At 46.5% G+C, this 25,925-nt stretch overlaps 1 protein-coding gene and 1 long non-coding RNA gene across 6 annotated transcripts; one reads left to right on the top strand and one right to left on the bottom strand.

Moving 5' to 3' along the window:
- The first annotated feature begins 159 nt into the window (after positions 1-159).
- On the top strand, positions 160-18,641 carry LOC148756570 (Golgi SNAP receptor complex member 2). 5 transcript variants are annotated; one of them, XM_088802293.1, is made up of 6 exons: positions 161-290; positions 8,437-8,501; positions 9,945-10,050; positions 10,896-11,028; positions 12,797-12,937; positions 15,932-18,641. In XM_088802293.1, exons 1-6 carry the CDS (start codon positions 262-264, stop codon positions 16,091-16,093), a joined length of 636 nt encoding a protein of 211 aa, XP_088658419.1. In that variant the 5' UTR covers positions 161-261; the 3' UTR covers positions 16,094-18,641. The 5 variants fall into 5 exon arrangements, with proteins under 5 accessions (XP_088658422.1, XP_088658421.1, XP_088658419.1 ...); XM_088802294.1 differs by having other exon boundaries at positions 9,914-10,050; XM_088802292.1 differs by having other exon boundaries at positions 162-290; positions 9,942-10,050.
- On the bottom strand, positions 18,513-24,838 carry LOC148756569 (uncharacterized). The gene is made up of 4 exons (XR_016022963.1): positions 23,375-24,838; positions 20,471-20,664; positions 19,893-19,970; positions 18,513-19,446 (listed from the first exon to the last, which is right to left on the bottom strand). It is a non-coding gene; the product is annotated as an uncharacterized LOC148756569 (long non-coding RNA).
- Between the last annotated feature and the right edge of the window lie 1,087 nt (positions 24,839-25,925).

The raw sequence follows: 25,925 nt of genomic DNA, 5'->3' as shown, positions 1-25,925 counted from the left end.
TGACTCAATGCTGGAGACAAACCCTCGCCAAAACCTGGATCTCTTCTCCTCCGCCTGAGCTCGAACCCCTGACAACATTAACCTCCTTCTCCCGGTCTCTTTTGTCGTTCCCCTTCCTTTTCTCGTAACCACCACCAGTAAGGCGACTGTGGGGGCAGCTCTAGCCACTGGGGGTGGAGGGTCCTGCGACCGGAAGCCGGAAAGAGGGCTGTGAGGACGTGGTTCGGCGAAGCCAGAGCCGGACCCGGTGGGGCCGGCGCTATGGAGCCGCTGTACCAGCAAACGCACAAGTGAGAGCCGCGTCGGGGCACGGGCGGGCTAAAGCCAGGCTGGGTGAGGCCCGCCTCCCGGGCTATAGCGTTAGGCATCCGCCAGTGTGGAGGCCGAGTGTCGGCCGGGGCGCAGCCGGGGGCAGCTGGCAATCGCTCGGATGGAGGGTCAGGCCTGGGACCTGAGACGTTGGGCGGATGGCGGCTGTGATCGTGGGCCGTGACTACCTGCTGGGTAGAGTAGGTGAAGGGAAAGTCGCACCTACAGGATGTAATACTTTGTCTCGCACCTACCAAATCAATGCTTCGGGTTGGTGGAGCTCGTGGGGAGACGGCCCCTGCACATAGGAGTTTACTGTTTAGTTGAGAAAGTCAGGAAATACCCCAAAAGAGCTAACGTGTAGCAGGATGAAATGGAGGGTTAAATGAGCAGTGCAAACAGGATCAGCTTAAACAACTTAGAAGGATCCATCACTGGGCTAATGTCAGAAAAAGTTTCATTATAGCTCTCAGCTCCTAAATGGAGTCAATCTCAACTTTTGGTTGACTGTAATCTTGTTGCTGCCACATTTCGATTTTTTTCTTTTATTCTTATTTGGTTTATACTAAAGACCAAATTTTCTGGTGCGAAGAAATTGCTGTATGAATAGCATTAAGTGTTATTACTTGTTATTCATATCAAGTTCCAGATTACCTCTAAGGAAGTTGAATTTTGACTTAGCTACTCATAACTTAAATTCCTTGGTAGTGTCCTTTATTCGTATTGCCCTGCATTTTTGGAACTTGCAAAGATAGGTATTATATAGTTGAGTTGAATTTGGTAGTAGGGACCATGCCTTATCCTGTTATTTTGGAAAAAAAATTATGACTTATTTCATGTTTTTCTTGTACAGTATATATAACATAAAATTTACCATTTTAACCATTTCTAGTGTACAATTCAGTGACATTAAGTACATTCACAATATTGTGTAATCACCACACAAGCTATCCATTTCCAGAACTTTTTTATCAGCCCAAAAAGAAACTCATGTACCCATTAAGCTTTACCTCCCCATTCCTCCCTTCCAAGCCCCTGGTAACCTCTGTTCTACTCTGTGTCTCTGAATTTACCTATTCCGGATGTCACATAAGTGGAATCATACAATGTATGTCCTTTTGTGTCTGGCTTATTTCACTTAGCATGTTTTCAGGGTTCATCTGTGTTGTAGCAGCGTGTATCAGAATAGCATCTCTTTGTGGTTAAATAACCGTGTGTGTGTGTGTGTGTGTGTGTGTGTGTGTGTGTGTGTGACAGTTTGTTATCCATTCATCTGCTGACGTGCACTTGGGTTATTAACACCTTTTGGCTGTTATGAATACTGCTACTACGAACGTTGGTGTAAATCAGTTTGAGTCTTTGTTTTCAATTTTTTTGAGTACATATCTATACCTACCTGTTCTAACAACTTTCAATTTTATGCTGTAGTTTTGTTCTCATGAAAATGAAATAAAATACGGCCCATCTCCCTAATGAATTCACAACAAAAGAAATGCTCTGAAGCATTAGGAATAAGAGGGTGATGATTCTCTTACTCTTTCATTTTCTAAGTTTGGGGATTTCTTTTTACTTTAGTGATGAAGTATTTGCTTTGGGTGGGTGAAAATATAGACCCTACTTTGTAAAGGTATTAAAATGACAGAATTTGATCTTACGCTGAAGAGCCCTCGTCCCATATAAAAATTACAGAAAGGAACTTAAAAAATTAGACCTGTGAGTCAATTGAAAAAGGAATGAAGCACAAAATTATGCTCATGTTACTAAGAAAGGGTAGATCTTTTATAATACCGTGTTTCCCTGAAAATAAGATCTAACCGGACCATCAGCTCTAATGCATCTTTTAGAGCAAAAATTAATATAATATAAAAATCAATATTGTATAAGACCCGGTCTTATCTTATATCTTATCATTATATCTGGTGGCAGTGACCAGATGGTTTCACTGCTGTAAACTTAAGTAAAAACAACACATTTGTCCAGGATGTATAGTTTCCACAGCATTCTTATATTGGATTTGGATCTACCACCCTTTAAATAATTGTGAGTATTAATATCCCTACTTTATAGATGAGGAAACTGAAGAAACTTATATCAATATAAGACCGGGTCTTACATTAATTTTTGCTCCAAAAGATGCATTAGAGCTGATGGTCTGGCTAGGTCTTATTTCAGGGAAAGACGGTAGTAAGGCGGAGTGGGCCGAGTGTGCCTAAAGTTTATTCAGCCTCATCTGGTTGGTTGATTTGGTTAGAGGACGTCTCTGAGGAGGCCGTGACCAGTTTATTCTCAAGAATAATTTTATTTAGAGAATCTCAGACTATACTTGTTATCAGTGCAGCGGGTAGCTGATCACAGAGAAAGCTTAGTAGCTCAATTTTGTGTAAACTTCCGGAGAAGAGGAATACTAAATGGTGTCCCAAACAAGATTTGTGGAGTATCGATGAACTACTTACCTTTGCAGGCCTCCAACAAGCAACATACCTTTGGACTCCATAGCAGAGCTCACCACCTTTTTCTGTCAAGGGCCACGTAATAGATATCGTAGGCTCTGCAAGCCAAGCAATCTCTGTGGCAGCTACTCAACTGTGCTGGTATGGCACGAGGGCAGCCATAGACAATATGTAAGCAAATGGATCTGAGTGTATTCCAGTAAAACTTTATTTACAAAAACAGGCAGTGGGCCAAATTTGGGCTGTCACTTTTAGGCCCTCTATTATGTAGTCACTGATTCATTCAGCGAATATGGAGTACCTACTATGTGCCAGGCACCGTTCTCAGTGCTGGTAGTACAGCCCTCCCCTCAAGGAGTTGACCTTCTTTCATGCTGCAGTATATTCTGATCTGCTTTTCTCCTCAAATAGTAAACCAGTGGGAGTTCCTGCTCTAGACCTCTTTGCCTCATTTTCTTTATCTATAAAATGATTGGGGCTGGTTAAGCTGTAAGGCTCCTTTCAGCTCCATAATACGAGTGATTGAGTATCTTTCAAAGGAAACACATGGAACCCTGTGAGCATCAGAAATGAACTTCTGCATTCTCAGAAATCAATGATTGTAGCTGAATTGACACAACAGTAACTGAACATATTAATTTTACTGGAACTTTGATCCCAATTTGTGATTATCTCTTGCTGTGTCCCTGAAAGTACATTGCAATTAGATAAACATTTTAACGTTAGGTATCTTAAAAACTCCTGAACTGCCTGAAGAACGAATGGGAAAAAAATAAGCCGAATAAACATTTTACACTTAATGCATTAGAGTGAACTTTATAGAGGAGCCAATAGCCAGGCTTCTATTTTGAGATCCCAGTGGTTGTAAAGGTGCCCCATTTGCCCCCTCTGTATTCCTGAAGTTGTGATTCAGTAGGTCTGGAACACAAGAAGCTCTATTTCTTAACAAACTCTGCAGGTGATTTTGATGAGCAGGTGGGTTTAAGAACTATAACCTTATGTCACAACTACTTTTTCCTTTTTTTTTTTTCCCCAGTGATGAGAGCTTAGATACTGTATAGTAGAGGCCAGGTGGGTGAGGTGGCAGTGACCAGATGGTTTCACTGCTGTAAACTTAAGTAAAAACAACACATTTGTCCAGGATGTATAGTTTCCACAGCATTCTTATATTGGATTTGGATCTACCACCCTTTAAATAATTGTGAGTATTAATATCCCTACTTTACAGATGAGGAAACTGAGGCACAAAGGAGTGAAATGATTTGCTCACTGTTCCTCAGCTGGTAAATAGTGGAACTAGAACTTCAACCCAGATCTTTTAACTCCAAAACTTTGTTTCCTGCTTATGGTGGTCAGAGGCAGCATGGATGGACTTTCAAAAGCAATTCTTTTTAAAGAATTCTTAAAATTCTTCCTAGATCTACAGACCCTTTTTTAAAAATCAGCCTCAGTGACCCTTGCTTACTTGCCGCTAGGTCTCTGCTTGCTTATGTCATCTCCCAAGCCCATCGAGGACCCCATGCTGGATGGGGCTAGGACGTCTGATTTTTAGTGTCCACTCCCTAGCCATGCGTACTTGTGTGTCATGTTCCTTACTGGCTTCGAGTGTGTTCGAATTCCCAGTTCAGTTTAAAACAGATTTTTCACTTGGCATGTAGGACCTCCCACCCTGCCATGCATACTTGCTTTGTTGTTTTGCGTATGTTTCCTCTCAGGCATGAAATGTAGAGATCAGAATCACTGTATTGGCTATATCTTTTCTAGTTCATTCGAAGCAAACAGATTGGATGAGGAAAGTCAGTACTGTTTCCCTGCAATTTCTTAAAGTTTATTCTTTTGGGCTTAGAAAATAGTAGAAACTAGCTGAGTGTTTTTGGGGTTTTGTGGGTGTTGGCCTCATCTCTGTCACCGTTCTCGTAGAATTTAGGAAGTGAAAGGCACGGGCAAGACCTTCCATGCCAACTCACTTTGGTCAGGAAGAGCCTCTATAACACCCAGGGCAGGCCTTGTACACCATTTAAACATACAGGAGCTCTTCTGTGTTTTCCTTTTCTTGAACAGATAGTTCATAATTGTTCTTGTTGGTTTTTTTTTTCCTTGTATTGAGCTGAAATCTGTCATCTCGAAATTTATTTGTACCTTTTAGTCCTGGGTCTCCTTTAAAGAGCAGCAGCAGAGAGCAAGCCCCTTCCTCTTCCTGTAGGTCAACTCTAGATAAAACAAAGAGCAGCAGCTGCCCGTTTTACTTTTGTTTTTCCTTTTCCAAGAGGCTTAGTATCACTAGCTCTTTTGACCGTTCCTCTTTATGAGTTGACTTCTAAACTCTTCCCCAGTCATCCTGTTCCATCTCCCGTTGGGGGAAACCTTTCGTTGATAGGGTCCCTTTAACAGATTGCTCCCAGAATTGATGCCATTCTGGAGTGTGCATTTGACTTTTTTAAAAATCTAAAGCCAAATGCTTTTCATGCCTGACAAATTTTATCCTACTGTTTTAGCCTAAATGGAAAATGTTAATGTTTGTTTTGTTGTCCAGGATCCCTCATTATAGCACAGAATCGTGCAAATTTCATAAACATAAGTTGATTTGTAAAAATACTGAACAAAACAGGGAGCCCAAGGCAGGGCTGTGGTGGCACACTGGGATCACTCCCTCAGTCTACAGAGTCGTCACTCCATATTGATCGTAAGAGAGCATGTGAAACTATCAAATGCCGCTTGAAATCAATATAAACTTATTGTGGTAGCCTCAGTGTGTCGCTCCTTTCCCACTGTGGACACACCTGTGGTTTTCTTTTCCTCTTGCCCTTGTGGACTGTTGTGATTGTGTATCTCACATTTTTGTTGAATGAGTAGATGAGTGAATGGCTGAGTGAGGAAATAAATGAATGATAATACTTGGTAAACCATTGACTCTGCGTCTGAAAAATTATTATGATTAGTTATTTTATGTATGAAATATTGCAAACTTATAAAAATAGAGAATAATATAAGCCATGTGTTAGGGTTCATTTAGTACACATGCTTCAGGTCATTGATTTAAAGACACCAGTAGAATTGAAAGCTCCACAGCCATTCTCTTCCCTGTTGAGTGCACGTATGTTCCTAGAAGTGGAATGCTGGGTCGTAGGATATACGTATATTTGACTTTCAGTTACTGTCAGAAATCTATTAAAAGTGTTGTTTCTATAGTTTATAATCCTACCATGTGTGAGAGATCTTGTTTCTCCCTGTCCTTATCAATGTGTGTTATCAAACTTTAAAATATTTGTCAATCTAATGGGAGAAAAGTGTTGTCTCATTGTTTTTAATTTGCATCTACCTGATGACTAGTCAAGTTGCGTGTCACTTCATGTATTTATTGACCATTTGGGTTTCCTGTTCTGTCAGTTGCCCTTTGCCCATTAAAAAAATTCTTTGTTTGATGTTTCCTTTTTCTATCAGTTCATTATGTATTCTGGACATTAGTTTTTGTTATCTGCTGCAGGTATCTTCCAGTCTTTGCCTGTCTTTTTATTTATGGTGCCTTTGGTGTAAAAAAGTTTTTGTTTCAATTCAGTCAAATGTATCAGTCTTCTGTGGTTTGTGAGGGTAGTTTTGTTTTTTCTTTTATGAAATCCATCTTTACCTAAGTCGTAATATATATATATGTATATTTCCTTCAGAAAGTTTTAAACCTTTCTTTTTTACATTTAGGTTGTAAACCATCTTGAGTTTATTTTTGCATATTACACGAGGTATTGTTTTTCCCTGTGGGTAACAAACTGAGCCGTCAGTGTTTACCTAAGTCCATTGTTTTCCCACGGATTTATGTCACCAAATCCCCAAATATGTAGGACAGTTTCTGGCCTGTATTCTTTCTCTTGAGTCAGGGTTAGGGTTAGAGTTTGTCTATCCTTGTCTGTCTCTGCGTACTACTAGATCGTTTGAAGTAAGTCCCTGTAATAGTCTTAATAGCAGGTAGGACAAGTCATCCCTTTCATACCTGTTCAGAGCGTCTTGGCTATTCTTGGCTGTTCTCCCCCTTTTTAAGGACATTCCTGTTCCTACCAATAATGTCACCAATTTTCAGATTTTCTCTGGTAAGCTACCTCTGAAAATTACCCTCACTGCCTACATCCAGGCCTCCAGTAAAGCCCTAATGTCCTTTCTGCTAGTGTTACCATCCAGTCCTCTGTAGCTGTTTCTATGGGTACCCCGAACCCAATGTTGGTTACCTCGAGTTGCAGGCCTACGTCTGCCTCATGTCTCCACGTGCCCCGTTCTCAAATGTCCGGACTTGCCTTCCTGAAGTACAGTCTGGTCTCGCAGACTCTAGTGGTGACCTCTAGTTACCCCTCGAGGCCACGGGTCTTGCCCAGGAGCACTGTGGGAGTCATTAGAGGCCTGGCCTTGCTTCAGGCGCCATGGGTCATGGTTAGAAACTGCAGTAAAGCCCTAGAAAAGACTAGAGGCAAGTTGAAAGCAAACTTGGGTCCTGGCTCGTGTCTGTGCATTTGGGGTCCCAGTCTGTGGTGCTCATGGTGGAGGATGGGTGCTGGCCTTTCCCTCGGGGTTGGGGATCCTGTAAGAACTCAGCAGGCCCCCTGCATGTGGCTCTAACACCGAGAGACGGTAAGCACGAGGAGGTGGTTGTTGGGGGTAGTGTAAGAGTATTGCAAGGACTCATCCCAGGGACCCCCAGGAAGGGTTCTGAGGGTGACCTTGGCCAAGCCCTGGGGAGCCTCCGGAGAGTGCTCTGGGCCTGATGTCTCGGACCACGCCAGAGGGCCAGGGTGCAGTGTTGCTTTTCCAAATGAGATGGCAGCTGCCTCATTGCCAGGGAAAGATGTTTCCCAAACAAGAGTCCTATCTTTTAGGGCCTTTCTCTGATGGTTTCCTCCCACTAATCGCCTCATCCCCTCTCCCCTCTGACCCCGACCCTCTTCCTGGCAGGCCAGCCTGCTCATATCCCACATGACGTGCCTTGTATGCCTTTTTGCATATCATCTCCATATCTCCCGTCAGCAAATCGTGTCTCCCTTCAAAATGATATTGAGAGCTCCATCACCCACAAAACTGCTTCCTCTTTCTCGGCCAGGCCTTTCCATCACTTGCCTTGGCCCCACTGCGCTGAGCTCTTCAGCTTTCTGTTTGTTTATGCTCGTATGTGTGAGTGTTCTCTTAAGTCTTCTCGGGACTTTTCTTGTCTCTCTGGCCTGTGTTCCTAATTACATCGTCTCAAGGACAAGGATTATATCTCTCTTGCCCTTTGACTCCCCCTAGTACAGACTAGTGCTCAGCACATTGGGTCAAACAACAGAGTGGGATTGGCTGGGTCCAGATCGAGGTTTATCATTTGCTTTGTGACCTTGAACAAGTTACATAATCTTTCTGGACTTCAGTCGTCTTATTTATAAAATGAGAACGATAATGTACTTTCCTCATAGGCTATGGACTTTGCAGAATGTCTCAGAGGCGGTAAGCACTCGGTAAATGCCGCCAATCGGTAGTATTAATACTAATGTTACCATATTACAAACATGCCAAAACGAGTGGCCTGAAGTGCCACAGACACATTTTACAGTTCAGTGATGCTGGCCGTTTCAGTCAGTTACACGTTGGCGTCGGAAAAGTCCTTCCTGCCTGAAGTGCTGTGATCGCTCCTGTCTCACTCGTTTCCTCCCTCTTCCTTTGATAGGCAGGTCCATGAGATCCAGTGTCACATGGGACGCCTGGAGACGGCAGACAAGCAGTCTGTGCACTGTGAGTAATTCGCTGTGGAGACCAGAGTCCTTTCTCTGACGACGCGGTGCTGATGGGCTGGGTTTCCTGCCTGCATTTCTGCTCGGAGGCTTAATGATTCCGCATGGACAGAGTTCTGTTGTTAGGGCACAGAAAATCCTGTGGCACAGGCACCGATTTCCCTGCTTGTGCTTTGAAATCCCACAAGTCTCACCTCCCATTGCCCCTCCAATCGACTTCACATGGCCGCGTAGGAGTGGAAGTCCCCCCCCCCATTTGTCTTAATCTAATTACCTGGTCCTTAGAGGAATGTGCTCCACCAAAAGTCAGAGTTGTCCAACTGGAATTGGTCACTTCTTCTGAGCTGAGAACCATGGCTTTTTAGGACGGTTATTCAGAAATGAATGGCAATATTAATTAGTTTCGGAAAACACCATGGTTTCTTTGGAGAAGACAGCTGCTTTGTGTTTTTAGTTTCTTTTCTATAAGAAAAGGTCCTTTTCCTGAGCTGGCCCTGCAGACACTCCTGCTGACCCACACACTGCAGAAACTGTCTCGTCACCTCACTGCTTGGCTGTCACCATGCTCATTTCTCCTGTTTCCTCCTGTCTCCTTTCTACAGCCTCAAAAGTACCTCTTGTTTTGCTTCTGTGCCCCCCCTTGTTCTCGCTGACCTAGGAAAGTGACATTGCTGTCATTTCTTTCTGGGGCAAGAAGCAGTGTGGGTGCCTTTTGGGCACGGTGTAGTTTGTGTCCATCAACTTTGTTTGCCTTCCCAACAATCCATTGTTACGTGATTAGGAATGGAAAAGAGGTCATTTTGACTCTTTATCACAAGGGATAAGGAAAATGACTGTATTTATCATGTCTTTACCTCTGTGGCTTCTTTCCTGGGCCTTTCCTAACGGTATTGGTCTATTTTGGGGGCTCCAACATCAGCCCGCACATTCTTATGGAAAGCCTTAAGGGATCTCTGCTCTATGTTCAAGTACTAATCCTCCCCTCTGTGCTTTCTTTTAACCTCATGATTGGAGGGAATTCAATTGTCAGTCTTTTTACTAGGTATTTGCAGTCCATGTCGGAGAATAATCGCAAAGGAAAAGAGACCTCTTTCTGTATCAGAAAATACTGCATTTTGCTTCAAATATTTATTTGTACAACCTTTAAATGTTCATTTTATTTTCTAAAGGCGAGAAATTTATTTCTGCAGATTTACCCCAGCTTGTTAAAAAATTGGCATTGTTATGGCATTAACTGCTATTTATATTTGAAACACATTTACAGAGTCTTAGTATAACTTAAATTTTTTTCCATTATTCATTAGTGTGTGCATTTTTCTCCTTTTGAAACACATATTTCTGAGTCTGTTGGGTATGGAAAAAAGATTATGTTTGATTTATCACTCTAATTTAAGTTCATTGTCTCTTTTCCAGCGATTCTTATTTTTTTCTTTTTGTACAGTAGTAGAAAACGAAATCCAAGCAAACATAGACCAGATATTCAGCCATCTAGAACGTCTGGAGATTTTGTCCAGCAAGGAGCCCCCTAACAAAAGACAGAATGCCAAACTGTGAGTGATGTGACCCCCCAGACCCCCAACACAGGCCTTTCTCCCAGCAGGGGGGCGGGGGCTATCAAATAGTGTGAATCTGCATTTACACATTGAAACATTGAGACTGTGCAAATATCAAGTCTCCATAAAGGGCACAGTTCTGTTTGAGTGATGCTCTCTCACAATAAAACGTCTGTGAGGTTAGTGGCTCAGAAGTCTTGTGTCTCCTTACCCATCTGTGTCACTTTGAAATTCTGCCTCCGGTGCTGTTTCTCTGACCAGACCCATGGCCACTTGAAGCCTAGTGCTGCCAGGGCGTTTCCTCTGCCCTTTAGTTCTCGTTATGTTCTTGGGTTGAAATGAATCTTGCTCTTAATCGCTTCAGTCGGTCTATTTGTAATGAAATACCGATCTCATGTTTGATACCCCCCTTGAAATTAAAATGAAACCACTCTCACCACCTCCACCTGCTCCCAAAAGTGTTATGAAACTTTGTTGATGCTTTACTCCAAAGATGCCCTTGGGCTTCTTCCAGGAGAGCGATATAATCCATAGCAGGTCAGGAAGAGGCCATCGAGCCTGCTTCCTGTCACCTGTTCCCTGTCAGGCATCCAGAATCAGAGACCAGCAGGTATTTAAGTCAAGCTGCTGGACTCTCGTGTGCTGCAGCCCTACTTTAACCACAAGCTACTTCTTCAGTTTCAACATCATTGGTCAAACTCCGATTATTTGGGGGAGGGATAGCATGAAGAGGTGTAGAGAGAAGTAAGAAAATGTGGTCTTTCCTGAATATAAAGCCTGGTGACCGCAAATTGTGCCGCCCTGGGTTTCTGGAATGGAATCTCTCTCTCTTTCAATTCTAGTCGTGTCGACCAGTTAAAGTATGATGTCCAGCACCTGCAGACTGCTCTCAGAAACTTCCAGCATCGGCGATACGCAAGGGAGCAGCAGGAGAGACAGCGAGAAGAGCTTCTGTCTCGCACCTTCACCACCAATGTAAGCCAGGCGCCTGGGTGGGGGTCTGCAGGCACGTGACAGCTGTTGGAGCTGGAGCTCCGGTCTCTGAGCTTCATCCTCTTGGGGGGTGTCTGATGCAGGCTGATGAGGAGGAGACCGGCTGGAAATGGCGGTGGACTTTGTGCATTGCCTCAGAGACTATACCTGCACAGGGAATCTCTTTTCTAACACAGAAACCCGAAGAGGAAGCAGTTAACTTGAGGAAATGGGCAGAGGTGAAAATTACCTGGTGTGACTGGGCCGCTGCAGAGAGGTCACAGTTGACATGCTGGAAACGGTTTTCTGATCAGATAGAGACAGATGATTAGAACTTCGACCATCTGTAGTGAGGGCAGCATTTCCAAGCTGCCTTCAGGCAATGGCCATTATGCTGTGTGTGTGTGTGGTTCCCAGGTCAGAGGCATTAAAATGTTTTCGTCTCTTGTCTGAGCAGCCATTTGGAGGAATTTGTCTGTAGACAGATTGCTTGACTTGAGCGTGTTTGAAAGTGGCCTGTAGGTTTGCGTGTTTGAGTTTGTAGAGCACTCTTGTCCCTGCCCTTGGGGCTCAGGCTCATTTCCTGCACATGGCTGTAGAGCGGACTGGCCTTCTGGTGTCCTGCGTTATATAGTCCAGCAAATAAGGGGGTTTTGTGAGCATTAGCTGTATGCAGAACAGCACTTAAGATGCTGAGAATAAAGCGTCTGAAAAAATGATGACTCCTTCCTGGGAGAAACACCTGCGTTAGCAAGGGGGAGTGCAAATGTGTACATGAAAAATGATTTTTCACTTGAACAGCAAAGAAAAAGTGGTTTACCGTCTTTGTGATGATGAAAAGTAAAAATGGCCATGGTTGGCAAAAGAATTTGTGATTGTCAGGAGGCGGTAAGAGAACAGTATTACAGCTGGTCGTGACTTGTTTCTGTGTACAGTCTGTGTGAGTGTATCTACGTCAGTGTGAAGTTAGAGCCTAGGATTGGTTGTAGTGTTTCTCCCACAGGATGGTTAAGAGCTGGCTCTATACTCGGTACGGATCCGGCCTGCCGGACTTAGCAGCTCTGTGAGGTGTTGGGCGTGTTATTCCACCTGTCTGGGCTTCAGTATCTTCATCTCAGAAATGGGGATAATGTAGTAACCACCTCGTAAGGTTAGGGTGAGGAACAAGTGAGCTTAGGGTAGTGTGCGTGCAAAGTGGAAAGTACTTGGTCAGTATTAGTTTTTGTCTCCCTTCCTTTTGTACAGAGTTTTCTTGCCTGCTGGGGAGACTAGTCCCATCTGAACTCCAGTAGACCTTCAACAGAAAGCACAGTTCCTTCTATCCTTATTCTCAGTCTAACTGGAGGGTAAGTTGTGGGTAAAAGAGCTAAAGAACAAAAGCAAATACTGAACACTATATTAAGGGGAAGCCAAGTAAAGGAACATTTGGAACAAGCTGGGTTAGTGAGTAGTCAGAGAAAGCTTTCGGAGAAGCCCAGTGAGGTCTTAAAGGAATAGAGTTTTTCCTAAGTGAGTGTAATGATGCAGAGGCAGGAATTAGCAAGACTTGTGCAGTGGATCTCATTTGGAGAGTAACGGTCTGAGGAGCGTGGACAGGCCACCGCAGACCTTCGCTTTGCCTTTTCTTCTCTGTTAGGCTCCTCTGGTTCTTGCACCGTTCCCTCTGGCTGTTCTGGCTTGGCCTGGGCCAAAAGGCAGAGCAGTCAGACGTGGTGGGACCGCAGGAGCTGGCCAGCAAGCAGTTAATCAAGTGCCTGCGTTTCTTTCACAGGACTCTGCCACCACCATACCAATGGACGAATCACTGCAGTTTAACTCCTCCCTCCAGAACATTCACCATGGCATGGATGACCTCATTGGAGGCGGGCACAGTATTCTGGAGGGACTGAGATCCCAGAGACTGACCTTGAAGGTGGGGTCCCTCCCAGGGGACAGGGAGAAGGCCGGGAGAAGGCCTCTTGTTTTGGCCTCATCCAACAGTTTGGTACCTGCGTTTACGTATTGGTTACGTGTCCCCAAATTGTGATACTATGATGGTGAGACAGAGCCTCTGAGTTGGGATCCTTCCTGGGGGCGCTGAGAATTTTGAGCCAAAAGTAACCAAATTCCCTTTGCCACTAGGTGTTTCTTGTGCTTGAGACGAATCATGAGATGGGACATCTTTTGGTACCCAGGTCTTTTCCCATTTACTGAACTTATAGGAAAGTGACTGCTGCTCTGAGGAATCAGTAAGAGACGATGAAATTCTGCTGTAGAATCCACTGTGATGAGAAGGAAGACGTGGCTGTACTTTGGTGCCTCACTCTCGGGTTTTCCCATAGGGCCCCGGGGCTGCCTTAGAACCGTGACCCTTTGTGTGCTGTGCGGCAGTAACCGAATCCCAGGCGTGGGGCCTCGGGCTGCCCTGGTTGATTAGCAGCAGGCAGCTTCTGGAGCACATGCTACTGCTCCCCAGGACTCTTTATCTCCTTTTAGTCCCAGGTTTTGCTAGAAGCCCCGCCCCACAGGCTGAGGCCCCAACCCCTGGGCATGGTTTGCAGAAACATTACACAGACTGGATGTCAGTCGTGATGTTTCAGCCTCAGCCCTTTTCCTGTATCAGCCCTGATGGATAATGGGGCGTGGGCTGTGCTTGTTATCAGGGTGTGGGTACCTGTGAGCGAAGCACTCCCAGCCACTGAGCTGTGAGAAACAGTCACTCGGAAGCGTGAGCTTTATCTTAGGGTTTGTTGCACCACATAGAGCCTGTCAGCTCTGTGGAGTTGAAGACATTTCTGCCGTCTTTACCAGGGAGAAGGTCAGGCGAGCCACGAGTGACACTGACTCCCTGCTGATGGCTGCAGTGCTGATGGTCTGAAGTGTGGTCTCTGACAGCTTCACGGCGCCCCCCTTTCAGAACAGCCACCTGCGTGATCTAAACTGATACGTGTTGATTCATCTGCCCTTTCTGTAAAAAACTACTGGCCTCCTTCCCACATCTCAGAAACACCCTTTTAGGGCAGGACAGACCATGTCACACAACGTGGACCAGGGAGGGTTAGAGCTTCTTGTTAAAGCAAATGTTAGCTTCCTGCCGAAGTTCGCTATCGCTGAGGAGTACACGCCACTCCTGCCCCTCCCTGCACGGTCACCAGAAGTGACGTCTGGGAAGCCTGGTGAGGCCATTGGAGGCTGGGGTGTGAGGTTTCCAACCCGGTTTCCTCTGCACACCCACTACCACCTATCTTCTGTCATTTAATGCCTCCGCCTGCCTCCCACGGCACCTGTCAGGGAATTTTCTGGTTTAACCACTTGAAAGGAATGTGGGAAAGAGCGTGAAGGAGCTGGGTCCTGATTTGGGGAAATTTATTTCGTGGTTGAAAAAAAATACTGTTTTTGAAATTTATAGTAATTTTCAAGTGATTTTTCATAGCTTGATACTTGAACTTCAGACAGTGAGGATATGATGTGCGCTTTTACAGCAAAGCAGAATTTTTAGTGAGAGTCTTAACATTTACTGTCCTTGTTGTGAAAGAAACATGTCTCTGGTCTCCGCTGGCAGTAATCAAGCCTGACTGGAGAAATCCCTCTCCATGAGACTTTTCCAGCGGTCGGGGCAGAACGGAGGTGGGAATTCCCATCCATGGTGCCTCGTGTCATTCTCACTGGTCTAGTCCCCTCTCAGTTGCTCGTTAATGTGTTGTTCATTTAAACAAATGGGTGTGGGCATTAGTTAGATGCCATCCGTGCAAATACAGTTAGTAATGTGTTTAGATGTAATTTGGTATCTTCTCAGCATTTATTTCGTAAGACATTGAATGTGCTTAAAAATGAAAATTAGAAAGCAGAGAAGTACTGGCTGGGTGGTTGAGGAATGAAATACCCTTTTGTTTTTGGTGGGTGGTGCTGACAATTATATAAGGGGTTTTATGTCGTTGTGTGGTGTCGGTCAGTTGTGTTTCTGTCGTTCTGTCTCGGGCCACTTCAAACCGTCTCCTAAACATGGACTCTGACCCACACATTGTACTCAGTACAATCCCCAAGACTTCTTCTCTACAAAGTAGAGCAGAAATCTGATAGCAAGGATTTTGGAGCTAGGGAGTAGGGCAAAGTTTTTGATGTAGCCTTTTTTGATATAAAATACGTAAATTAAAAAATTTTTATTGACGTGTCATGTACATACAGGGAGGTGTACAGATCCTGTTGTACAGGTTCTGGAATCCTGACAAATGCACACCTGTGTAACTCACACTGTATCAAGATCCTTTTCGTCAGCCCTGAAAGATCACTCGTGCCCTTTCCCTGTCAGTCTGCCCCTCCCCCCCGGGCAACCAGGGTTGATTTATTTCACCATAAATTGGTTTTGTTATTGAACTTCGTATAAATGTATTTATAGGACTCTTTTGTGTGTGGCTTCTTCCTCTCAGGAATGTTTTCCAGGTCATTTGTATTGTTACATGTTGGTAATTAGGTTTTTTTTTATTGCTGAGCAGTATCCCATTGTCAGATGTATCATAAAGTATATATTCATCCTCTGGTGATATACACCTGGATTGTTTCTAGTTTTGGATACTCTGTTTTCTTCTACAAGCTTTATTATAGTTTCAGCTTTTATGTTTAATTTTATAATCCATCTGAAATTAATTTTTGTTTCATATGAATTGAGGATCATTGTTTCACACACATACATACATATACTATATGTGAGACGTGTGTGTGATATTTATTCTGTAGCCAGTTGTTCTAGCACATGTGTGGAAAAGACTTTTTTTTGCCCTTGCGTTGATCTGATACTTGTATGAGAGTGATGTGTTTTCAGCGTGACCAAGAGACTGTCTGTTGGACAAGTCCCATCTCATACTGACATTGACCCAACTTTGCAAAACGCGTTGATCTTTGTTTCCGTCTCTCTCCTTGTCTGCCCCAGGGGACTCAGAAGAAGATCCTGGACATTGCCAACATGCTGGGCTTGTCCAACACGGTGATGCGGCTCATTGAGAAGCGGGCTTTCCAGGACAAGTACTTCATGATCGGGGGGATGCTCGTCACCTGTGTGGTCATGTTCCTCGTGGTGCAGTACCTGACATGAGCCAGCGAAGCCCAGCAGCTGAATGGCGTTCCAGTGCATGAGTGTGTGTGAGTGTGTGTGCGTGAAAGTGGGAGGGCTGCCGAGAGGCTCCCTTTTGAAATGTGTGTCCCTTGTAACTGTGAAGGCCACTCGGAAGTCAATGTGATCTGTAACCTCATGGGAGTTTCCAACCTGCTCTGTTTTCTGCGACATCTTGGAGGGGAAGCTAGTGCTACCAAGAGTCATGGTGCTTAGGAAATGAAAGAAGTACCTGATCTCTCTCCCTCTCACTCTTACTCTTGCTGGGGGAGGAAGTGATGTAAGGATAAGGGATGATGAAAGAAGGGAAAGGAAAAGAAAAGCTTTGGTGGTTTGTCCACATAGCCCGTGTGCGCCCCGGGAAGGCTTTCACGGTGGGCCTTATGGACAGGGCTCCTCACACTTTGTCACCATTCGGTCTTTCTGGCTCCTACTGGGGATTTTGGAGCAGAAGCAGAGAGGAGGATGGAAGAGGTCTCCTTGTGGGCATTATAGTGGGGTGATTCGCATACTCTTGCTACTAGCAGACTCCCCCACTCCCAAAATGACACTGCTAATACTTGTCACCCTCCCCGGAAGCAACTACCTAGAGGAACAGGCATGGGTGCCGTGCTGACGAGTCACATTTCCCATCACAGTTGTTGGCTGCTTCTCCTTCCTAAAGTGAGGCCACTGTTATTTTTCTGGGCGTGTTCAGTGTTGAGACTGAAGACCCTAGTCACTGTGTTTTGGGGGGTAGTTAATAGAATGATTGGCTTTTGAGGTTCCAAGACTGCACCGTGGCACCCATGCCCAGGCTTTGGTGGGCCTTTACCCCTTACACAGTAGCTCTGAGCAAAGGTTCATGATTTATCATGTACAGTCTTATGTCTAGTTTTAGCATCTCTAATTCTTTGGCTCTCTTCCTTTCCTTGTTGAAATGTATTAGCAAATGCCAGCCAAGCCCCCATTCAGCCCAGCCAGTGTTGGAAGATCCCACCCTGAAACCACCCTGGTGTCCTTGCGAGACACTGTTTTCCAGACCAGGACCTTTTTCCTTCTCTGACCAACCCCGGACTAAGCTGTACCACTCCCTGGTGTAGTGTGGAGTTTATTGTAAAGCCAGTCTGTCTGTTGTGATTAATAACTGAAATTACCAGGAAGACATGGTTAGCATATTTGTTTCATCCATTTCAGTCCCTACCAGCTCTAGGCTCAGTAACCTTATGGCAAGACACAAAGTAGCACTCAAAAATTCCCAGAAATCCTGGAAAGCCGGTCAGTATTAACCACACCTTTGATTGTCTTGCCCTACTTCCTGTCTTTGTTTCCTGTTACTTGGACTGTCTTCTGTTTTCCTTCCCTTTGCTGTGTGTGTTCCATTCCATCTCCCTTACTCACCTCCCAACTGTTGCTGTAGCAATATTGGTCTTTTTAGCCACAACTATGGCATAGATCCCTTTTTGGTGAATGTTTTTAATAGTCACGGATTTTTAACATGAGTTTCCTAGGTACTGATTTCACACTTTTGGTGGGATCACCATTGCTCCTACCCCTCTGGACTTAACAGGGCCGTGGGTTTCCAAGAAGGGGGAAATCTCTGACCCCTTCATAAAAGGATTGAGGTTCCCACCAGAATGAAAATAGTGGCTTGGAGGGTGAAGAAGGGGGTTGAGGCATCTTCAGCCCCAGATCTCACTTTGGAGAGGCAGTTTGAAATTTCCCTCACACCCGGCAGCCCTGCCATTTTAGGAACCCACCACAGGGCTCCTAGCAGTCCATGAAACAGGTGTTTAAACTACACAGACCTGGCTGTCCTATCCCCTGGGCCCTGAAGATCCTGCCAGACAGTGCACTTTAGAAGAAGGCGTACAAGGAGCAGCTAAGCCATTTGGACTTGAACTTCAGGAGGCTGAACCTCCCCCCACCCTGCCCTCCATTGGCTGATGTGACATCTATTTGTAGTATACACCAGGGAATTTCCACGCTTGCCTTTATGGTAATCGCTGGACTTGAACCAGAAGTAAGGCCTTCCTTCATGCTACACCTTCAGAGCCATTCTCCCTACTTTGTAAATCTGGGGGCAGTATGTGGGTCTTTACCATCCTGGGTAGGGAACAGCCGCCACAGTGTGTCTTTGAAAAACATACCTTGGCCTAACTGGGTGCTTCCCAGGCCCGAGAAAGAGCACCCCCTAGTGGCGTCAGGGTTGAGCTGGTGCAAGAATCTCCAGTAGACCGCCTCTGCAACCTTGTACGGGCTTTTGGTACAAGGTTTACCTGCTATGGTTTAAGACAGATGGGTTGTCAAGGAACTTGGGGATATCTTCATTCTGTGGAATTTACTCGAGGTGTGACCACCTTAAGACAAGCCAAACTCAAAGACCAAATAGGTAGGAGAGTCAATTGTATAGATCGCTTCATTGCTGGGTTTTCCTAAGTCCTTTGCCTTTAAGAATTGTAATGGGTTTGATTCGCAAATTTGGACTTGCGCCCATTGTTTTTGAAACACATCAGTTGAATAAAGTTGATTTATTTTATTTAGAAAATTTTGTAAAGCAGTTTGACATTCATTGTGATAACTAATGACCCCTTTTTTTAAGTTTCCAGGGGCTGGCAGGCTGCCTCAGAAGCAGCTGGGAAACTTTTCAAATGATAGATTCCTGGGGCCTACCCCAAACCTCTGAATTAGAATATTTTAGGTGTCTAAGGTGATTCTGATGTGTGCGTTTTAGAACCACTGTCTTTTAGACAGAAGGCTTTTGTCTTCGTTGTACTGAGCTTGGCATCAGACGACTTGAATTCCAATCCTCACTTTATTACTTACTAGCCCTCGCTCCCCGTCTTTGTCTCTCAGCCTCAGTGTCCTCGTATGTGAAACGGGGATGGTAATAATGACCTTCACAGAACTGCAGTGAGAACAGAATGATCAAGCATGTGGATCAGTGAGGATGCTCTGGGCTGCAAGTACCACCGCCTCCAATTCCATGCAGCTTAGGCAGTAAGAACTCGTGGCTCTGGGGCAGGCGGCTGGGTTGGTTGATTCAGGGCTCAGTACCCTCAGCCATCGAGGGCAGGCTTTGGCTGCCTAGGTTCCCTGAGAGCGTGGAACTCTGGAGAGGGGGTGTAGGAGAGGCTGGAATTGTTGGCTGTTAAAGTTCATTCATTCATTCATTCACTCATTCAGTACTAATTGAACACCCACTGTGTGCCAGTCATGGGGTTGGGCCTTGGGAATACAAACCTGATTCAACGAGGTCCTCACGGTTTCTGAAGATCTGGAATTAGGACAGGGAATGGCTGGGGTGGCCCGTCTCTGTTCCTGATGTCTGGGGCCTCAGCTGGAAGGTTCCAAGGCTGGGGAGGAGAATGACGTGAAGGTTCACTCACATGTCTGGTGCTTGATGGGGCTGACCTCCGTGAATGGGGCTGTCCACTGGAACACCTGCACTGCTTCGTGTATCAGGGCTTCCTCATAGCACGGGACTGGGTTCCCAGGGTGCGTGGCTCACAGGAGAGAGCCAGCTGGAGCTGCAGCCTTTTTATGACCAGCCCTCAGAAGTCACATGGCATCAGTTCGGCCATACTCCTTGGGATGTGGCAGTCACAAGCCTCCACCACCCCTTGGCAGAAGTGTTGGTCACGGTTTTAAGAAGAGCACATGGGATGGGATAAATCCCTGAGCTCAGCCATCTTTGGAAAGTAGAGTCTGCTACACTCCCCTTGAATAATGTACACATCTAGCTCACAAAAATACAATGCACAAACTTCATCACCATAGGTACCATGTAGCGTCTACTCACCTGAGACACTAGGGGAGGCTTTTGAGCTGAATCTCAGCTGAGTCAGAGCTGATCAAGTACAGCTTGAGAGGAAGGTCTCTGCAGAGGAAATAGTGTAGAGCAGGGGTGTCCTAAGTTTTTTCAACATTTTTTACCGAGGGCCATATGCGGTAAAATACACAAACAGCCGGGCCACTCACTCGAGGTCAAGTACATATTGCCTCACCTGGTTTATTTAAGTAAACTAAATATATTTTTGGAATTTGCTGCAGGTCAATAAAAAATGGATTGTGGGCCGCAGTTGGCCCGCGGGCTGCAGTTTGGACACCCCTGGTCTAGAGCAAAAGGGTGTGTCCTGGACGAGGCAGAGGGATTCCTGTGGCTGGAGCTCAGGCTTTGGGAACAGACACACCTGTCAGAGCAGGCTCATTGCTCTTTCCCCAAATCCATTCCCCGCCCTTCTGCACACAGTAGGCACTTAATAAATACTGACTGAAACTGGTATGACAGTGTGTATCAAAGAGACAAACATATCCCACAATGAATCAGTGGGCCTCCTGGAGGTGGCATGGAATGAAGACAGGCAAGAAGTCACTTACTGTAGGAACTTGAGGTCCTTTTCCATAGTTGCTGGCTTTCTGACATTTTCAGTGTTTGAGAGTCCGCAGGAGCTGGTAGCAGTACCTGAATCACTTTCCTATCCCTCTCCTCCAGCAAGATTCTTGGGTCCTCTTTCCTGTCTACTGGACCCCAACCCACACTCACTGCTGCCCCATGTAGGGTGGGGAGGAGGCTGATGGACCAGGAGACAGGGATAGGGGAGTGTAAGGGCCAGGAAGAGAGGGATGGAGAGGAGGGGAAATGAGAGGAGGAGGAGAGGGAGAGAAAATTGAATCTGTGAGTGTATGCCCAGTGCTAGGGCCAAAATCCCACAGCGCAAATTGCTTTTTCCTTTATACAAGTCGCAGGGAAAGGCCCAATTAAAACAGTACCTATTGGAAACGGAAGAGTAATTGCAACAGGAAGCTCATTAAGCATCTCCTGGAGCACGCAGAGGGCAGCCTTGAGCTTCAGGAACATCCCTCTGTTCTCAGACACCCCTGAGCTGAGGCGCAGGACGGGGGCTGCCCCAGCATCTTGCCTGTCTCAGACCCTGCACAGAAGCCTGATAAGAGCCTGGGCCCGTCTCTAAGAGGGGCATCCTGTGCCATGGCAGGGGAGTTCAGTGAGCTGGCTGAGATGTGGGCCTGATGGGATCAAAACTGTTGTGTTCCAAATCCCAGAGCACAGGAAAAGCAGAGATGGAAAGGGCCTTAGGGACCACCAAGGGAGAATGACTTGCCAAGGGTCACTCAGCCAGTTGGTAATAACAGAGCTGGAATCAGAATGGAGGTGACCTAATCCAGTGCTCCTGTCATTTTGTCATGCTGCCCACGAGCAATTTCCCTCTGCCTGTGTGTCCTCACCCTTGTCTGTGGCCCTAGCCTCAGCTACACTCCTGTGGCCTGGCCCTGTACCATATTCCTGCCAGACACAGCTAAGTCAGGGTGGCAGGAGCCATGACAAAGGCTGTTCTGGTTTGGAGGCATCTCCCCAGACCTCTCAGACATTGTCACGAACTGCTTCACACCTTGCCAGATTGTGATGTCCCTAAGAGGATGCAGACTGAAGTGGAGAGCTCACGAGCACAGCTGGAATGGTGGGTTCCGGAGGTGCCTGCTTATGGTCCACAGTGAAGCCTGGTGGTAGGTGGCGTTCTCTCCACGGGTTACCAGTTGGATATGTCTTATCCACCCAGAGTCAGTTTCCATGGCAACAGCAAGCTCCTTACCCATCCTTTTCATCCTTAAATATTCCCACCCCAGCCGTCTGAGCCTGGGCTCCTCCCCCAGCTGCCACACCACCCACAGCTCCAGAACCCATGTTTATCCGTGAATTGTCCATCTGCCAGCTAGAGCCTCCTGGGAGGTGCCTGGTAATGGCATAGCCCTTGAAAATGACCATATAATCACACCTTAATTGGGTGAGGAACTTGTTCCTAGTGGCTCCCTCTTACTCCTGAGGCAGAGCCACCTCCCTCCTCTCCTGTGGAGCTTAGCATTGGAGATCTTCCCTGTCCCTCTCTGCCCAACCTCCCAGGTCAAGACAATGCTAATCAAAGCTTCTCCAAAGCTAACTGGTGACCCAGAGGGAAACGGAAGCCTTCAGTTTTCTGTGGCCCAGGAAGCCTCAGGGAGGAAACCCAGCCTCCACGGCTGCAGGACGGGAGAACACTCAGGGCTGGCCGTCCACCCCACCTTCCCTCACTGTCCCCGCCAGCTCCGTTCCTGGCCTCTGCAAGGTATTTTTCCTTCTGGGCTTTTGCTCTCTAAACATCCAGCCCAGCTCCAAGTGCACTCCCACCAGGAAGTCTCCCCTTTAAGCCATTTTTCTCGGCATCCTCTCAGCGTGGCTATATTTGGTTCCTGCAACATAACTTTGTACATATTGTATTGGGGAGAGAGGGAGATTCCTGAAGCTATTTTCTGGTATAGTTTCTTTCTATATTGGAAAATTATTGTAGGCGCTATATGTTGTTTATCTCCCCAGCGTGCCCTCTCTGAACTCCAAGCCCTTATCCCCTTCTGGTAACACAATCGCTCCTTCCTTTCAGAAAATCTCTTCCATGGAATTCAGCTATGGCTGCCTCCTCCAATGAGAGGTGGGGGTGGGGGTGGAGTGGTGGGAAGCACCTGAAGCTGGCCTGGCCAATCAAAGACCAATCAGTAGGCCACAGTGTTGGGTCCAGGTGGACCACATGACCATGCAGAGCCAATCAGAATCTTCCCTGGTATTCCCACGGACACTCTGGCTCCCTGATCAATGTCTGTTCTTTCCTTGATTCTCATGAACAAAACCCTAATTTTGTAGGTCTAGCAGGAAGCCCAGCTGAAAATACTTGCCTTTCCAGACTTTCTTTCAGATCTAGTCAATAAGAGGTGGGGAGAATTTGCCGGGAGGAACTTCTGGGAATGGGTTTCAAAAGAAACAAACAGCTGGCATGGCAACCTTTGGCACTAATCTTAACTGATCACTGTCTCTGTTATCCTGGAGGCTTTCATTCCAGCCATGTGGAGAGGCTGCTTGAGAATGAAGCCCTCCATGAGGAAAGAAAAGCAGAGAGAGACATGACAATATCAGGTAAGCCCCTGGATTGAGCCATGCCTGAAGCCTCAGAACTTCCCAATTGGGGAGCCAATAAATCCCTTTTCTACTTAAGCAGGTTTGCATTGGGTTTCTGTCTCTTTCAGTGAAAGAGCCCTAAAGGAAACGCTCCACAAGACCAATACCATGTCTTTGTCCTTCCTTTCAAGCTACTTTATAAGATAGTAGATGCAAAGCTGGCATGCAATAAATATTAATCCAAATAAACTTTGAGCCCCCCCTCAAAAAAATATCTTGAGTCAAATAAGAGCTTGAAAGGACTTGATATCTGAACAAGATTCATTAAGGAAAAAACTTACCAATTGTCTATGGACGTCTCAAGTCAAGCTCACCTCTGAGGTAGTGCATGGCTTGGAATCCCTTCTCCTCTTTACCAAACCATTTCTTCGGCACTCACCTCTGCCAAGAAGCCTTTCAAACCAGGCCTTAACTCCATCGTCCTTCCTAAACCTGTGATTACTTTCGTTAACACTTTGGTCCAGCTGTACTTGGTTAGATTTATCATTTGAGCATAGCTGTGTCTGTCTCATCCCTCCCACCCCACTGACTAAAGAGTTTTTCTCCCAGCCTCATTGGCAACACAAGAAAATACGGTCTGAACTACAACCCATGTAAATATAGAGAATGGAGGGGGCGAGGGGGAACGAGAGGGAAAAGTGAGCGGTTAGCGGGAGGGTCCATCATAACCTTCAGGGAAAATTGATGAGAATCTGTTATTCAACAACACTTGCAACGTTCTAAGTCACATCCTGTTCCCTGCGGGGTAGCAATGTAAATGGAAATTTTCTCCCCACATAAGGCCAGAATTCTCCCTCTCAGTCTTTCTTATTTCCCTTGTTCCTTGAATGTTGTGTAATGATGACTCCTTTAGGGGGAAGCTTGTCAAGTCTGAGTAGAGACCCAGGGGGTGGCATGTGTTTACTGTCTCGTGGCTCCTGTTGGATGGCGGCCCTGGAGCCGTCTGTGTGGCTGCCAGGGCCAGCAGGACAGGATACCACCATCCTTCTCTAGTCAATACGCTACTTTCTCTTTGTGTCCCCTCGCCCCGCCCCCATCCCAATGCTAAAGCCTTTTAAACAACAGCTGCACTATGAACAGTTGGAGAGGAAGGATGCCAATATTGGGTCTTGAAGAAGCTGACGGGTCCCCAAAAGAGTCAGGTAAAACCTTTCAGGAAGGACCGGTGGCCTGAGGAAAGGCCTTGTGAGTGAGGTGGGCAAGGCTGCCCTCGGAGAGCTGACTTGGAGCTACAGGGAGCAGAGAGCAAAGGTGAGGAGACATGAGGCGGAGAGCACATGAAGGCCAGTTTGTTTAGGGGAGAGGAGCGAACTGATGGAAGCCCTTGAAAGCAAGTTGAGTCTAGATTTGGCAGAAAAAGCAATGGTGAGACGAGGCCAGATCTTGGACAGCAAAGAGACATGATAAAAATGGTGCTAATGATCCAGTCATCTGCATGTGGGAGGATGGGAACTCAGGGGAAATGGAGGCAAGGCGTTAAGCCAGGATTCTGCAGCAAGAATGGGTGTGCACAGTGATGGTTACGGAAGTGGGGTGGGCTTCGGGATCTGAGTGAACAACTCCTCAGCTTTAAGATGGGCTTCTTCTCTTAGAGGAAGGTGCTGGGAGCTCTGGCTCTGTGCCCCATCGAGGGGCCGATGGGTCTAGGAGTCTGGACTGTGGCTTTGGGGATCAGTTGCTGTCAAATGTCATTGGATCTGGGCCACCCCATTCAACCCATGGAGAACAGGTCTCCTTGTCCAGGACTTTGCTTCCATTGGCACTGACTGGCCAGGGGACCTCAGAGAAGACAGGAATAGGGAGCAGGCTGCCAAGAAGCTTTGGCTCAGGTAAACCAACCTGGAGGGCAAGGGGGAGAGCTCAAGAGCCTTCAACATCACCTCTTTTCAAGAGTCCATATCACACACCAAATAAGGAGAAAGATGGGACACATTTGCACAGCAACTCAGGACAGGGTCTCCATGGCAACAATTACCCAAAAATCCACTCCAGACAGCCGCAACAGCAGGAGCTAGCAAAGAAGACTCTGGGGGTGGAAGACGTGCGTGGGGACTCAGAGTTTGGCTTCCTTTTGTTCCTAAACTGAAGGAAGTGCTGGCGGCAGGAGCCAAGGCGTCTCAGAGCCTGTCTAATCCAAGAGCCATTGGAAGCAGTTGCTGAAAGGAACCTTGAAGATGAGCCACTCTGAGGCATGGCTGCGGGCCACTCCAGGAGCATGTGCTGGCTCGGGAATGAGGGCTGGGCATCAGGCATCACCCCTCCCATGACCCCCCTCTGGTAGACAAGCGGAGTCCCTGCCTCCAAGGTCTTGGGAGAAGGATGAGGGATGGACCCGACTTCCTGGGAAATCAGAGGTTGTGGGGGAGTTTGAGTCTGCCTGAAGACTGAGCCCCATCCATAAAAATCTCACACATGACATAGATGGGAAAAAGTGAGCTGTAGCCTACTCTGACCCCCAGACTTGCTGAATGACACCTCAGTTTCCCCAACAGTGAGATTACAACCTACCTTGAACTATTATTACAAGGTTCCGTGAGTAGCATGAGCTAGGAAATGCTTTAACCAAAGTAAAATGCAATGAAATGGTCAGAGGCCTGTGGGTGGCCACGCAGGGCAACCTAGCAGAATCAGCAGTGCCCACGGCCCTCCTCCAGGCAGAGATGTTTCCTCGGATGAGCGAGTCAGTGTCGGGAATGCAAGGGGGGGCCTATAATGTGGCCACAGAGGTACGAGGGAGATGGCGTGATGGTGGGGGTAGGGGGTGGTTTAGCAGCAGAAGCATCACCTGCCTCCTACTAGCAGGCAGATGGACAGACGGACTGATAGAGTGAG

This window comes from Rhinolophus sinicus, chromosome 12 (assembly GCF_057876585.1).
Source record: "Rhinolophus sinicus isolate RSI-liver-muscle chromosome 12, RSI-T2T, whole genome shotgun sequence".
NCBI lineage: Eukaryota > Metazoa > Chordata > Mammalia > Chiroptera > Rhinolophidae > Rhinolophus > Rhinolophus sinicus.
The sequence above is the reverse complement of the archived record's forward strand: the minus strand, read 5'-3'. Positions and strand labels throughout refer to the sequence as shown.

What these genes read in the sequence shown, in the direction of transcription:
- LOC148756570 (XM_088802292.1), top strand. Translation starts at nt 262, where the DNA reads ATGGAGCCGCTGTACCAGCAAACGCACAA. An exon ending in AGACAAGCAGTCTGTGCACT is followed by an intron (nt 8,502 to 9,941) that starts GTGAGTAATTCG and finishes CTTTTTGTACAG; the next exon opens with TAGTAGAAAACGAAATCCAA. An exon ending in CTCGCACCTTCACCACCAAT is followed by an intron (nt 11,029 to 12,796) that starts GTAAGCCAGGCG and finishes TTTCTTTCACAG; the next exon opens with GACTCTGCCACCACCATACC.